We start from the raw sequence: 13,217 nt of genomic DNA, 5'->3' as shown, positions 1-13,217 counted from the left end.
GTGATGCTGCTGTACATTTGAATATGGAAAACCACAAGGGCATGTTCCATGATTGACTGAAACTAAGTTCTAATCCTCAACAAACACACTGTGCCTCCCTCCTCTGCACACTAACCAAACTCTCTGTCAAACCAGTTTGTCCTGTAGATTTTAATAGCCATGGAGAGGACTGAAAGTCCAGGGGGGACGCTGTCAACCTCAAAGAAAAAAGCTCTTTTCAGCTCATGTATGAGATTTTTGCAATACACCTAGATACAAGAAAAAGGGATATGACCTCCATGATTAAATTACAGTCATTTATTGAAACATAAACATATGAATGTCTATCAGTATTTCTTGACCAAATAACATACATGAAAACACATTTCACAGTTTTGGCGAAAAGCAATGTCTTCACAAACGCTCCTGTTTGCAGCTTTTGTCATACAGTAAGTGTAACTTTTAAAATGTAAGTGTAAATAAGAAAGAAGAAAATAAGGTCTGAGGTAAAATTCGGATCCATCCTTACATATATATATATATATAGTGCATTTAACCTGTGAGTAAAAAAGGATATTAGTCAACACAAACCATTATTTGTCATGTCTGAAAAATAAGAAAACGATGGCATACTTCACTTGCACCTGGATTTAGTTTGTTTTTGTATTTGGTTTATATTCAGTTTTAGTGCAAAATGGTATCGCTGCTATTCTCCTGGACATTGGTGAACACAGTCCAGACCTTCTGTCATCTGTCCTTCGATGAAAACAACATGGAGGAGGGGCGTCCTGCTAATGCTTGTGAGTCCTCAGCCGGGGCTTCAGTTCCAGCCTGAGTCTTCCCTTCTCAAGCTGTTCTATCCAATCTAAAACCAAAAACTCTTGGTGGAGTAAAGGCCACTGCTTAACTACAATGCCACACTTATCAACTACAATAAGAAAAAATAACAAGTGAGTAAACTACTTCTAATAGACTTGCATTTGTGTGTATCTGTGTGTGCCCACATTACAGGTACGTTCTTGCTGGATTTGCAGACGCGTCTTCATTTTCACCCTCAACTGATAAATCGTCTTCCATTTCTGCTCGTTTCAGCTGAGACTTGGTAGATGGCGCGTCACTGTCCTCAGATCTTGTTGACTCCAGTCTTTTCATCTGAGACTTTGTTGACGGTGCCCACGATCTCTCAGACTCCTGCATCGAGCCCTGCCCCGGCTTGTCCTCCCAGGGAGGCCTTGTGTACGGCTGAGACTTTGTTGAAGCCCCCTCGTAGCTTTGAGACCTGGGCAACACAGCTCCAACAGGCTGAGACTTTTCTGTTGGTACTCTGCTTCGGTAAGGACCCACCTGGGTGGACCCGTTGGAAGAGCGGACCACCAGGTAGCGGACCGAGGGGCTCTTGTCTGTGTTGTGGGCTTTGAGTGGACATGAGGAACTGATGAACAAACCCCCTCCCAGAATAAGTAGGATGGACGCTCCCCAGCCGATGTAGAGACAGGCTCCAATCTCCCTCCGCTGAGCATCGATGGAGGCGCTGTAGAACTTCCTCACGACGGCGCCGGCCGCCCATGATGTGGGAATCAAACACAGCAGACCTGTGGCAATCAACACTGCCCCTGCAGCTAAAGCCACCTTTCCCTTAACTCTTTCTCCCTCTTCATCCAAAAAGCGAGTGCACTTCCCTCCGACGAAGGCCAGAATGAGGCCCATGCTGCCTGTGGCGATGGCGAGGACGGTGAGAGCTCTGGCGGCCTGCAGGTCTGCACTGAGAGCAAGGAGAGACTCGTAAGGTTTACACTGGATTTGTCCTGTGCTCTGGACCACGCAGGTCATCCAGATGCCCTCCCAGATGGTCTGGGAGGTGACGATGGTGCTCCCCACGAAGGCTGTAACCCGCCACATGGGCATTATGCAGCTGATGATGATCCCTGCCCAACCCAGGAGGCACAAGGCGCTCGCCAGCATCTGCATCCCCAGAGACGCCATGATGGGGGAGGTGGAGGGAAGAAGCTGCTGGAGATATCCTCACAGTAAAGTGAGCAAAGTGCACGGATGTTTTTAATCTTCCTTTGCTTTCACTCCTGGACTCTCTGGTCAGTCTTCTCTTCTCTTGTATTTTCAGTGGGCTTTTCTCTCCCAGTTGCAGTTTTCATACGCCTCCCTTTCTGTGCATTTCTCCAGTTATTTTTTTCTTGCCATTGTTGCAGCGCAGTGAAGCAGCCATCCCAGGAACACAGAGTCCTGTCTGACGATTACAGTTGTCAGTCCAGCCTCCAGGTGCGCCTCACTTCAGCCGCAGTTCATTTGTTTACAGCCTTCGTTCCTTCTTACCCTCCCTCTGCCTTCATGTACCGAACTGCTGTCCTTTCCTTCCCCCTCGCTCTCTCTTTATCAATCTACCTGAGAGCGCTCTTTCTTTTCTGTCACCTGAGTGGCTGCCTGTGTGCTACTGGCCAGGTGAGGATGCACCACACCTACTCTATTGGGAATAGAAAGGGGAGGAGGTTGACAGGAAAACACAGAGAGAGAAAGAGAAAAAGAGAGAGAGGTAGCTGTGAAACTGTGACATCATTTATTCCCTCCCTCGTTATCTTCTCTTGACAAGATTATTTTGGAAACATTTAAGACGAGTTTACCTTCAATGAGATAAAGCAGAAAGAATGATCAGCCTCTGGGCTTTAGACTTGTTTATATGATTCACACTCTTGAGGCATCAGTTGTCTTCTTATTACAACAACATCTTTCTGCAGGAGGGCTGAATTGGATCACAGATAGAAAAAAAAGGGACTTGAATTCATTTGCCTCAAAAGTTAATACACGTGTGAGTTCAGTGTGTTTGTGTGTGTGCAGATGCATTTGTGTTACAAAAGGAAAATGATGTGACACATAATCTCCTGGGAGAGAGAACCAGTTTCATCCTAGCAGCTGCCGCGGTGCAGAAAAACCTGTTTGAAACATGCAAACCCTCCTGTCTACACACACACACACACACACACACACACACACACACACACACACACGAAAACACACACACACACATACACAAGAAAATTCACACTCACAAACATTTTATCCCTGATCCCGCTATTCTTGTTTCTGTCAGTTGCGGGGCCAGTTGTTTTTTTATTCACCTGTGAGGTCTGAAAAATGTTGGATGAGATTAAGAGTTATGGAGTAGACAAACAAAGATACACACACTCTCACACACACACACACACACACACACACACACACACACACACACAAATACACACACACTTGAGCCAGTCCTTGCTGTTCTTGCTTATGTCAGTGATTTGACCTTTTAATCTGGCTCAACATAATCTTTAATCTTGCCGTCCTTGTAAAGTTCAGAGGGATACTTTTCATGTTTATCCCATTTCCCCCACACACACACATCATTATAACACACAAAATATTCCTTTGTGTAAAAAAAAAAGGACACAAGAAGTCACTTTCTCTTGTGTAAAAGTTCACAGAATAATCTGTCTTATGAGATAAAAAACAGAGAATACTGGATACACATTAAAGATAACAAAAACACACAAGCACACCGTTATCACTCAATCTATTTATTCAGCAGGAAGGACTCACACACTGTCACACAACCTGTTTGTGAGGATTCTTTCAGGTACACTTGAGAAACCAGTTCCATTGTTCCACTGAGTTTTTGGCATTTGTCGTCGCTGTAACAGTTCTTCCTTTTGAAAAATAAAACCCGCCATGATGAGATGGAAAACGACTTAGGAGAAACATCACCTGCTCACAAATGTGTGTCTTAGAGATGACATTTTAATACAAGAAGAGAAAATAAAAAACAATTCAAAGAACAACAAGTAGTTTGATCAAGAGAGAATCAGGCGCAGAAACAACACTGTGATTACACGGGCAGATTTTCACATTTATAGCAGTTTTTCACACACAAGTTCTTCATCTCACATGCCACAGATAATATTCTGTGTCCTTAAACATAAACTAACAAAATACATGAGGAAAACCGTGTGAAAGTGTCCATAACGCTGTAAAATACAAAAAACATCCTATCCTCATAAATAGAGAATCAAAAACCTTATTATGACTTTTATGGTTGTTTCAAAGTTAACACGCTCACACTGCAGAAGTTCCTGTCAGTTTTAGTCACATTACTGACTTTATTATTCTAAACGGCACAACTCGAATCATCGTCAATCTTCATGAACTCTTTGTCTTATCTCTTTCCAACACACTGTCCCAGTTCTGCTTAAGATCTAAACGTACGCCTTGCTGCTCTCCACAGAACGAGCCTTCAGGTACTTTACGTCGTAGTTGTTCTCATCCTTGGGGGGACAGGAGCTGCAGAGGAGGCCCCCACCCAGAAGCAGCAGCCCTGCAGAACCCCAGCCGATGTAGAGCGAAGCCCCCAGCTCCCTCCTCTGAGCGTTGGTCATAATGGGGTTGTAGAAATCACGAATGATGGTGTTGGCGGTCCAGCAGACGGGGATAAGCACAAACAGGCCTGCGATGATGAAGACGATTCCAGAGGCGATGGCCACCTTGCTCTTCTGCCTTTCCTCCTCCACGAAGTTGGTGCACTTTCCCCCGACCACGCCAAGAAGGAGCCCAAAGATCCCGGCGATGATGGCGATGATGACAAGCGCTCTGGCAGCCTGCAGGTCTTGAGGTAAAGCCAGGAGAGAGTCGTAGATTTTGCACTGCATCTGGCCTGTACTCTGGGTCACACAGTTCATCCACAAACCCTCCCAGATCACCTGAGAGGTGACGATGTTGGCACCGATGAAGGCTGTGACTTTCCAGGTGGGGAGCGCGCAGATGACGATGCTCCCCAGAAAGCCGATTACAGCCAGGGACAAACCCAGAATCTGTCGTCCACCAGACACCATGCTGAGGTTCTGTCGATCACTTCAAAGAATAGAAGAAGGAGTAATTTACCGGTCAGAGAGACAGAGGAGTGGGTCGTGGTTTTTGTTACCCACTCAGAGCTGACAGTGGCTTTGTTCCCTGAGAGTTTGGTTGTAAAAGGAGAAGTCAGAGGAGGAGTTTACTCCCAGATGAAACTGGTTTGTGAAGAAATCTCACCTGACCAGAATTCTTCAGAGTTTCAGAGACCACCAACAACAACAAAATGACAGACACTGAGTACAGCCCACAGACTAAGTTTCTCATCAACACACAAGCTGCCGGACATTTAATAAGCTATTTGAAATCATTCATCGGTTATGAAGATGATGCAGTATCTGTCTGGGTGATAACTAACTAACTAACTATGCAAAGAAGGACCTTCCAAGTGATTAACACTCAAAAAATGTCTGTGCACTGATGTAACCTGAGTTTCAGTCTCAACTTCTCCTTCATGTTAAAGGTGCGCTCTGTAGTTTTGGAGAAGAATGTTAACCATAAAAGGAAAACGCTTCAATTACTTTTTCTTTTTTTTTTAAAATCCTTAACAAATTGACCTTAAATGACAACACAATTTCATCCTGTTTTACTTTGTTTATATTGAGTGGATCCTGCCAGCTTTGCCACTTTGTATTCCTCTGAGAACAGCTTGTTTATTCAGGTATGGAGTTTGTATTATTACCTAATCAATATTGTAAATATTAAAATTCTGAGTTTTAATTTATTCTCCAGAACTACATAATGCTCCTACACAAAATGATATGAGCCTTTAGTTTTGATTGAGTTGAGTGTTGGGAAGGTTACTGTAAAGATTTATTCCAATACAGTTACTAATTATCTGTTTAAATAATGCAGATAGTAACGTAACCCAAGACTAACACTAATGTGATATAACTTCACTCCTCTCAATTACTTTTAGATGACCTAATTCCCAAAGATATGCACATGAAGACAAGACAAAATAAATATCAGTGGGATGACTCGTATTTAATCTTCCAGTTTTACTGTAATACAGATAACTTTTGTTTTGTATCCTAATCCAGAACATGTATTCTGTTACTCCTCACACTGCCTGTGAGACCATCCAGTGTAGGTGAACTGTCATTGATTAACTTAATACAAATTGAATCACTTTTTGAGAAATAGAGATCTTACAGTGACAGTCTGAAACATGTGACAGTCATTCAAGAGTTTCTCTAAACAAAGACGACACTGTACAATCACGTCAAATCTATTTATGAAACACGTTTTAAAACAACAAACGCTGACCAACAAACTTCTGGACAGCAGCTGAATGAAACACAAGAACTTCCAGCAGGAATTCAGGGGTACAGCTGTACTTCTGCTGTCCATCCTTTGTCATATAAAATGTTTTTGGTAAAGGTTGAGATCAGTGAATATACTCCACAGTCTTCATATAGATATTTCCTTCTTTCTATATTTTCATGTACGCACCTCACTTTAAATCCTAACCCATAAATCATTATTCACGTCATACTGTGTAAGTATTAACTAACCTTAATTGCTCATTAATGAAAGCTAACTGTCTAATAATAATCTTGTTTTTCACAGTCAACAAGATATATTGTTTACATTGTGTCCCCAAAATGTGTCCAGTCATAGGGTTAGGGTTAGGGTTCATATATTTGGAAACGTCGGCATCTCTTTATCAATCTGTCCAAGGAAAGTATTACTGACATATAAACAGAGACCACAGTTGACATCAGAGAGATTTTTGTGTTCAGTTATCCATGCAGACCCACCCATCCAGATTTACTGCCTGATATAATCATCATCACTCTGCTCTGCTGTAGCTCTGCTGGGAACATCATGCACCACATTTGTGAATAAGCTCTTCGTTTGTCTGGTGTCCCTGACGTGTTTGACGGATTACTGTCCAAATTCTCCCGGTGGCGTCCCCTGAGGCTGATTATACATCCCACTCCAACTCTGGGTTTTACTCGGGGAGGTGTAATCATGCACTTGGGCGACGTGCTCGACCGTCTTCCTTGGTGATTGACGATCAAACATCCTGGAGTTGTTTGATCTCATGGCATCAGTTCTCAGACTGGCCATGCGGGACGAAGCGTCGCTGAACTGAATGTTTGTGCCGTACGGCATGTAGGAGTAGTAAGGAGGTGGGGTTCTCTCCTTCTCCCCGCAGATGAAGCAGATCAGAGCACCGCCCAGCAGGAGCAGCAGGGAGGCGGCCCAGCCGATGTAGATTGATGATCCCACTTCTCTCTTCAGGGCCGCGATCACCAGCGGGTCGTTGTAGACGAGGACGGTTGCTGCTGCGGACCAGCTGACTGAAACCAGGCACAGGACGCCAGCGAGGACAGACAGAGCTCCACCCAGCAGGGACGCCTGGACAAACAAAGGATATCAGCGATTCAAAATGGCTTTCAGTAGTTTTTTGTTTTTAGAGGAAAACTTCTGAGATCAACATGGTTTCAGCAAGAGAAAATGTGGAAAACTGTTCTGCTGTAATTGATGGAGAATCGCTTCATCTGTAACTTTTTCTTTGTTCTGCTTTTGTTGCTTTTGTCATTTAGACGCATTTTTTTTAGAATCTTTTTATTTTTGGTTTTTTGTTTTTATTGAGTCCAGAATTAATGATGATAACAAAATGAAGATTATTAGATTAATTAGCATCACATCTCTCACATCTGTCGTCTCTAGTAATTGATTGTTGATTGTTGAAGTGATGCAGTGAAACAACTTGAAAATGATCAGAGAGAGGTTACAGGGACCTGCTTCACAAGAATACGGTTTGTTGCTAACAATTTTAAAAGCGTATGTAGAAATCACTTTTATTTAGTTCTTAAGTGAAAGAACAAGTAATTACCTTGAAAAATTACTAAACCTGTTGTGAAAGAATGATGAAAATGATTATCAAAACTCTGGCGAGTAATGTTCTTTTGATCTTTTGATCTATTAACGGACTAATTGTTGCAGCTCTACAACTTCAGCACCTTCTTTCTGGAGGTGGTCGGAGGCTCTAACGGGTCAGGCGGAGCGTCGCTGCAGTTGACCACGCCTCCTCCTCCGAGGGTGATGATGAAGCCCAGCAGGCCGGCCAGGATTGAAATCAACGTGAGGGCACGTCCGGCCTGGAAGTCGGAGGTCAAAGTCTTGGATGTTGTGTGTCTCTTGCACTGCATCTGACCGGTGGCCTGAAGGACGCAGTGCAGCCACAAACCATCCCACACCTGAGGCAGAGGCAGGGCGAGATTTAAGAGGAAGGACAGGATGTGTGTTGGATGATTGTCTATAAACCCCAATTTCAATTTAAAGTTGTTTTATTTATTGTTTTTTTCTGTCAGTCAAAGGGCGGAAACAATGTCAATGACCCAGCTTCAGTTTCATGCAGTCTTTAAGGCGTTTTAGTTGGTGATCAGATACAAAAATGTCAGATAAATTATCCAATTTAACGTTGAATCCGTGAATTGAAATGTGTTTATGAGTATCGACTTACCGATTGTGCAGTCACAATATTTGCTCCGACAAAAGATGTCTCGCGCCACATTGGCAGCCCACATGTCACACACACTAACAAAACCCCCATCAGAACCAGTGTCAAGCCCCCGATCTGCCTGCCCTGACCCGCCATTCAAAAAACTGAACTAAAACCAAAGAAATAAAAAAGCTAAGTCACCAGAAATATCCAGAAGTTACAATATCTCAAACTTCTTTGGCAGGTCTTCAGAGGAGAAAATAGGCATTTCTCTTGTCTTGGGTTGAACTAGACAGTAACATCCTCTTGTCAGCTGTTATATTTTGCTGTTATGTTAAGTAGTCAGATGACTCAAAGATCAACAGAGATGTGCAAACATAATGCAAGTAGAGGCAGCATGTCTGTAAACACACAGAGGATATTCAAACACCTCAGAGCGAGAAGCAAATCAAGTTTTTCAGGCTTTTAAATACAAGGAAGCAGTTGGCGCAAAGCAAAGAAACATATTTTTCCTTCATAAATCAACTTTTGTAACTTTCAATACACCAAAAACCTGCAAGTTGTTTTAGAAAATAAAGTGTGAGAAACTTTCTGCACAAAAATACAAATATACAAAGTGAATTTATTGGCTTGTAAAGATACAAAAATACAAACATTGTTTCCTCAAATTGACACAACAAAGAACAACTGAACAACACAAACATTTTGTTCATTCGCTGAATTTTGAGGAGAGAACGAGATGAACTGACATCTTTCAACCTCAACAATCATTGTTTTCACAACTTTTGTGTCATAAAGAGGAATAATAGCTTTTTTTTTTGCAGATTTTTTTTCAGTGTTGTTTTTTAAATTCATGCTACAAACAGCGAGACGTTTCCTCAACACACTGGCACTAAAAACAATACTGTGTAAGAATATGGATAAATCAGACACTCGTGGTCTTTAAAGGTCTTACAGGATAGTTAATATGCTTTTTTTTCTTTTCTTTACATCAGCTTTCAGACACCCAAAGTCCACACCTCTCTCACAGAAAACGCTGCTCCTGAAACGCTTCATCAGTAGCTCCACCTTTAATTCGTGTGACTTTGTGACATCACACTACGTCACCATGTCACACATTTGCATAATTAATGTCTCGCAGCTTGTTTGGCACGTAAGAATAGTTTTAGCACAGCTGCTCTGATGCTGTTAACGGTGCTGGCTCAGGCACGTGTGAGCTGACCAATCAGAGCAGACTGGGTAATCAGGGGGCGGGGCCTTAAAGAGACAGGAGGTAAAACAGAGTGTTTCAGACAGACGGGGATCACAGAGCTGCATCACGGGACGGTTTGAGAAAACTGATGTGTACTTTTGAGCATTACAGCATGTAAACATCTTCTAGTGTGAACTCAAAATAGAATTATGAATCTGAAAAGGAGCACAATATGTCTCCTTTAAAAACTGATTATTCCTGCATTTGAAGTTAGTGCATATTAAAACTAAAATATAAACTCAGATCTTTACATTAAACATCTTTTCTCAGTTGACAATTATGCAGCATCACATTCTCCACCAGACTTCATTTTTAAATCCTTCACTTTAAAGAAAACAGTAAACACTACAGGTCTATACTTCATTGTGCTACAGATTTTTATATTTTACACAGATTTGGAGCTAATTTATTGTAAAATGACATAACAGTGCAGTTAGCTAAAGCTTAAAAAGGAGCTTTAATCAAAGGCTAAAACAAAGAAAGTCCTTCACATCTGTATGTTTCCAGCTACATGAAGCCTCCTCTTCTCATCTTCAGCATCTGGAGGTGCCACACAAAATCCCTCCTCCAATGATGAGCAGAGCTCCAGACGCCCAGCCCACATATATGGAAGCCCCGAGCTCTCCCCTCCTCTCCTGGGTGGCCAGGGGGTTGTAGAAACCCGTGATGATGCTGTGAGCCGACCAGCTGACAGGAATCACACACAGGAGCCCTGCTAATATAAACACCACGCCACCAGCCAGGCCAATATTAGTTTTGGTCAGCGAGTCGTCACGGAAGAAGTTGGTGCAGCGGGCCCCGACCACAGTCAGCCCGATGGCCACCACGCTGACAGCGATGGAGACACAGATCAGAGCCCTGGACGCCTGCAGCTCCTGTGGTAGAGCCAGAATGGAGTCGTAGGCTTTGCACTGTGAGTGGCCCGTGCTCTGGATCACACAGTTCATCCACAAACCCTCCCAGAAGACCTGAGCTGTGATGATGTTTGCTCCGATGAAGGCCGTCACCTTCCACATGGGCAGTCCGCAGATAAGGATGGTGCCGAGAAAGCCGACGATTGCCAAACACACACCCACGAGTTGGGTCTGCATTTTAGCAACCAAAAAAAAAGCAAATCCGAGGCAGGTGTTTACAAAGTCAACGACAGCAACAAAATCTACCTTCAGTTGAGCCGAAAATCATTTTTACTTTCACTGTTCTGTGACCGCTGCTGGTTGTGTTTCGCTGAATGATTTTGCTCTTGCAGGTGTGTGAAAGGAGAGAAACAGGGAGGAGACTCGCTAGACTGTGGGTCAGGTTTCCTGCTTGTCCTGATTCCTGCTCACTTTGAATAAGTAGGAGGAGCAACGTTGTATGAAACTCTGCTTTGTGGCCCGAAACATGAGGCTTTGGTCCCATTTTAAGGCTTACACACAGCTCCTCAGACTTAACGGAAGTTAACTTTAAAACTTACAAGACATCTTATACAGTATGAATGTAAAAAACCTTTAGGGACACTTTCAGAAAAAAAGATGTTTTGTAGTATTATACCAGTAACTTAGAGCTTTGGGGAGAAATAGGGAGTTGTACAAACTCAGCCTACCATATATCACAATTGGTTAATTCCTGTTCAGTGTGATTCAGTTTAAGACGATGGAGGGATTATTATACTGCCAAGGTAGTAAGCAAGAAGATATTAAGTGTTATCCTGGTTAGGAAATATATTGTAGATGAATCAGAACTAGTTCCTGCCCAAATCATGAATGCTGTAAAGTTTTGTAAAAGGGTAACTGCACCAACTCTACTTTTAAAGTGTGAAAGAGGGAATATGAAGCCCTTTGTGGCTCCCAGAGCTGCACCCAATAAGATAAATGCTTCCAGTGATGTAACTCTTTGGCCAACTTGCATTGTTGGTAATATAGGCACCAGCAGTGATGAGACACACAACTTACACAAATTATATTTGATCTGTGGCTCCTGATTGCTCACCAAAACTCAAAGCCCATTTCTCTCAAATGTTTGCACATTTAAATGAAACATGGCTCTCAGTTACCCGTTTGGAAAGTTCAGGATTTCATTTGGAAACCCTTCACATTGCCAGATAATCTGGGTCAAACAATGATACCGGAGGTCCCACAGAGAGAACTGGAAATAAAGTCCTTAAACACCTGCAGTCTGACCTTAGTTCTTGCAAACTGTTATTTGTCTGTCTTTGTTTATAGCATAGTGCACCTTCAGGAATATTGAAACATACCACAAAAAACACACTGAAAGGAACTTTTGTACTGAGCAAGCATTTAGTGGTTAAACAATTAAATGCATTTTTCTTCAGCATTTACTTTTAGATGATCACGCTACTTTCAAAATCTTGTGGCGGTATTCTTACACAATGGGACAAACTGCTTTTTGGCTCAAAATGCAGGATCTTTGAAGCGTGCATGCCAGTTTACAAGGACACTTTAAAAATATGGAGACTGTTCATTTAGACCCAAATATCTCAAAGAGCTGCTGTAATGTAATTGTTTTAAGTAGCATTTCACATTAACATGGACAGAATTTGGCCTCTGAGCAGCCAAAAATGATTCTTGACAAGCTAAATGAATGTTGGCACTTAGTGGTAAACTCTGAAACTGGATTCGAGGCACTAATACCAACTAGGTTTAATTCTGACCTTTGTCTCCACTGAATACACCCACCACACAAAAACAGGAGAACCTGGTGATTAAATGGAAGTTTCATTTATTAAAATAAATCAGTAAAAACCTTTAAATTAAGACCACTGAAGAAAATAAAAATTCAGGGAAGCCTCCTGGAGCGAGAGAGGTTGTAGACCTTCAGTATTTGCAGGCGTTTTAAACGTATGCTCCTCCGCTGGCTGCAGAGCGAGGGGCAGAATATTTGACAGAGTACCTGCTGTCCTTACGCTGCTCGCACTGACAGCAGAGAAGAGCTCCTCCAATGAGCAGCAGTCCTGCAGATCCCCAACCGATGAACAGCGACGCGCCGAGCTCCCTCCTCTGAGCGTCCACCATGATGGGGCTGTAGAAGTTCCTGATGACCTCGTGAGCAGACCAGGACACGGGGATCATGCACAGGATGCCACCGACGATGAAGAACACCCCCGCAGCGATGGCCACCTTGCTCTTAGACTCCTCATCTTCAATACAGTTGGTGCACTTTCCACCTGCCACAGCGAGCAGGATTCCCATGAGGGCGATCAGAATGGAGATGACAACCAGGGCGCGGGCGGCCTGCAGGTCACGGGGCAGAGCCAGCATGGAGTCGTAGACCTTGCACTGCATCTGTCCAGTGCTCTGCTTCACACAGTTCATCCACAGGCCCTCCCAGAAGATCTGCGCCGTGACGATGTTGTTCCCGATGAAAGCAGAGACCTTCCACATGGGCAGGGCGCAGATGATGATGTCTCCCAGAAAGCCGATGGTTGCCAGGAAGATGCCGAGGATCTGAAGACCTGCAGAAGCCATATTTGTCTCAGGTTGCAGCAGTAACATAGAGATCTGTTTCACACCTGCAGCTTTTGTATCCACATGAAGGTGGCGGTTTCTTCTGATTGGCTGTTTCTCAGAGTGAAAACACCTGTGGTCACTCAGGATTCTGTCCACATAACAAATGATTTGCTTCAGGTTTTTCTTTTAT

General features: G+C 43.2%; 5 protein-coding genes across 5 annotated transcripts; all 5 read right to left on the bottom strand.

Annotated features, from left to right (window-relative positions):
- Nucleotides 1–133: 133 nt before the first annotated feature.
- LOC119031336 (claudin-4-like) lies at nucleotides 134–2,435 on the bottom strand. The gene has a single exon (XM_037119749.1). It carries the CDS (start codon nucleotides 1,960–1,962, stop codon nucleotides 985–987), a length of 978 nt encoding a protein of 325 aa, XP_036975644.1. The 5' UTR covers nucleotides 1,963–2,435; the 3' UTR covers nucleotides 134–984.
- An 832-nt stretch (nucleotides 2,436–3,267) lies between these two features.
- Nucleotides 3,268–6,471, bottom strand: LOC119031351 (claudin-4-like). The gene has a single exon (XM_037119770.1). It carries the CDS (start codon nucleotides 4,854–4,856, stop codon nucleotides 4,224–4,226), a length of 633 nt encoding a protein of 210 aa, XP_036975665.1. The 5' UTR covers nucleotides 4,857–6,471; the 3' UTR covers nucleotides 3,268–4,223.
- A 54-nt stretch (nucleotides 6,472–6,525) lies between these two features.
- LOC119031340 (claudin-4-like) lies at nucleotides 6,526–8,818 on the bottom strand. Its single transcript, XM_037119755.1, has 3 exons — nucleotides 8,351–8,818; nucleotides 7,848–8,084; nucleotides 6,526–7,239 (listed from the first exon to the last, which is right to left on the bottom strand). The coding sequence occupies exons 1-3, from the start codon at nucleotides 8,483–8,485 to the stop codon at nucleotides 6,763–6,765; spliced, it is 849 nt and encodes a 282-aa protein (XP_036975650.1). The 5' UTR covers nucleotides 8,486–8,818; the 3' UTR covers nucleotides 6,526–6,762.
- A 115-nt stretch (nucleotides 8,819–8,933) lies between these two features.
- LOC119031353 (claudin-4-like) lies at nucleotides 8,934–11,710 on the bottom strand. Its single transcript, XM_037119773.1, has one exon. It carries the CDS (start codon nucleotides 10,670–10,672, stop codon nucleotides 10,115–10,117), a length of 558 nt encoding a protein of 185 aa, XP_036975668.1. The 5' UTR covers nucleotides 10,673–11,710; the 3' UTR covers nucleotides 8,934–10,114.
- A 569-nt stretch (nucleotides 11,711–12,279) lies between these two features.
- Nucleotides 12,280–13,082, bottom strand: LOC119031346 (claudin-like protein ZF-A89). Its single transcript, XM_037119764.1, has one exon. It carries the CDS (start codon nucleotides 13,070–13,072, stop codon nucleotides 12,413–12,415), a length of 660 nt encoding a protein of 219 aa, XP_036975659.1. The 5' UTR covers nucleotides 13,073–13,082; the 3' UTR covers nucleotides 12,280–12,412.
- Nucleotides 13,083–13,217: the final 135 nt, after the last annotated feature.

Source organism: Acanthopagrus latus, chromosome 13 (assembly GCF_904848185.1).
Source record: "Acanthopagrus latus isolate v.2019 chromosome 13, fAcaLat1.1, whole genome shotgun sequence".
In the NCBI taxonomy this organism is placed as follows: Eukaryota; Metazoa; Chordata; class Actinopteri; order Spariformes; family Sparidae; genus Acanthopagrus; species Acanthopagrus latus.
The sequence above is the reverse complement of the archived record's forward strand: the minus strand, read 5'-3'. Positions and strand labels throughout refer to the sequence as shown.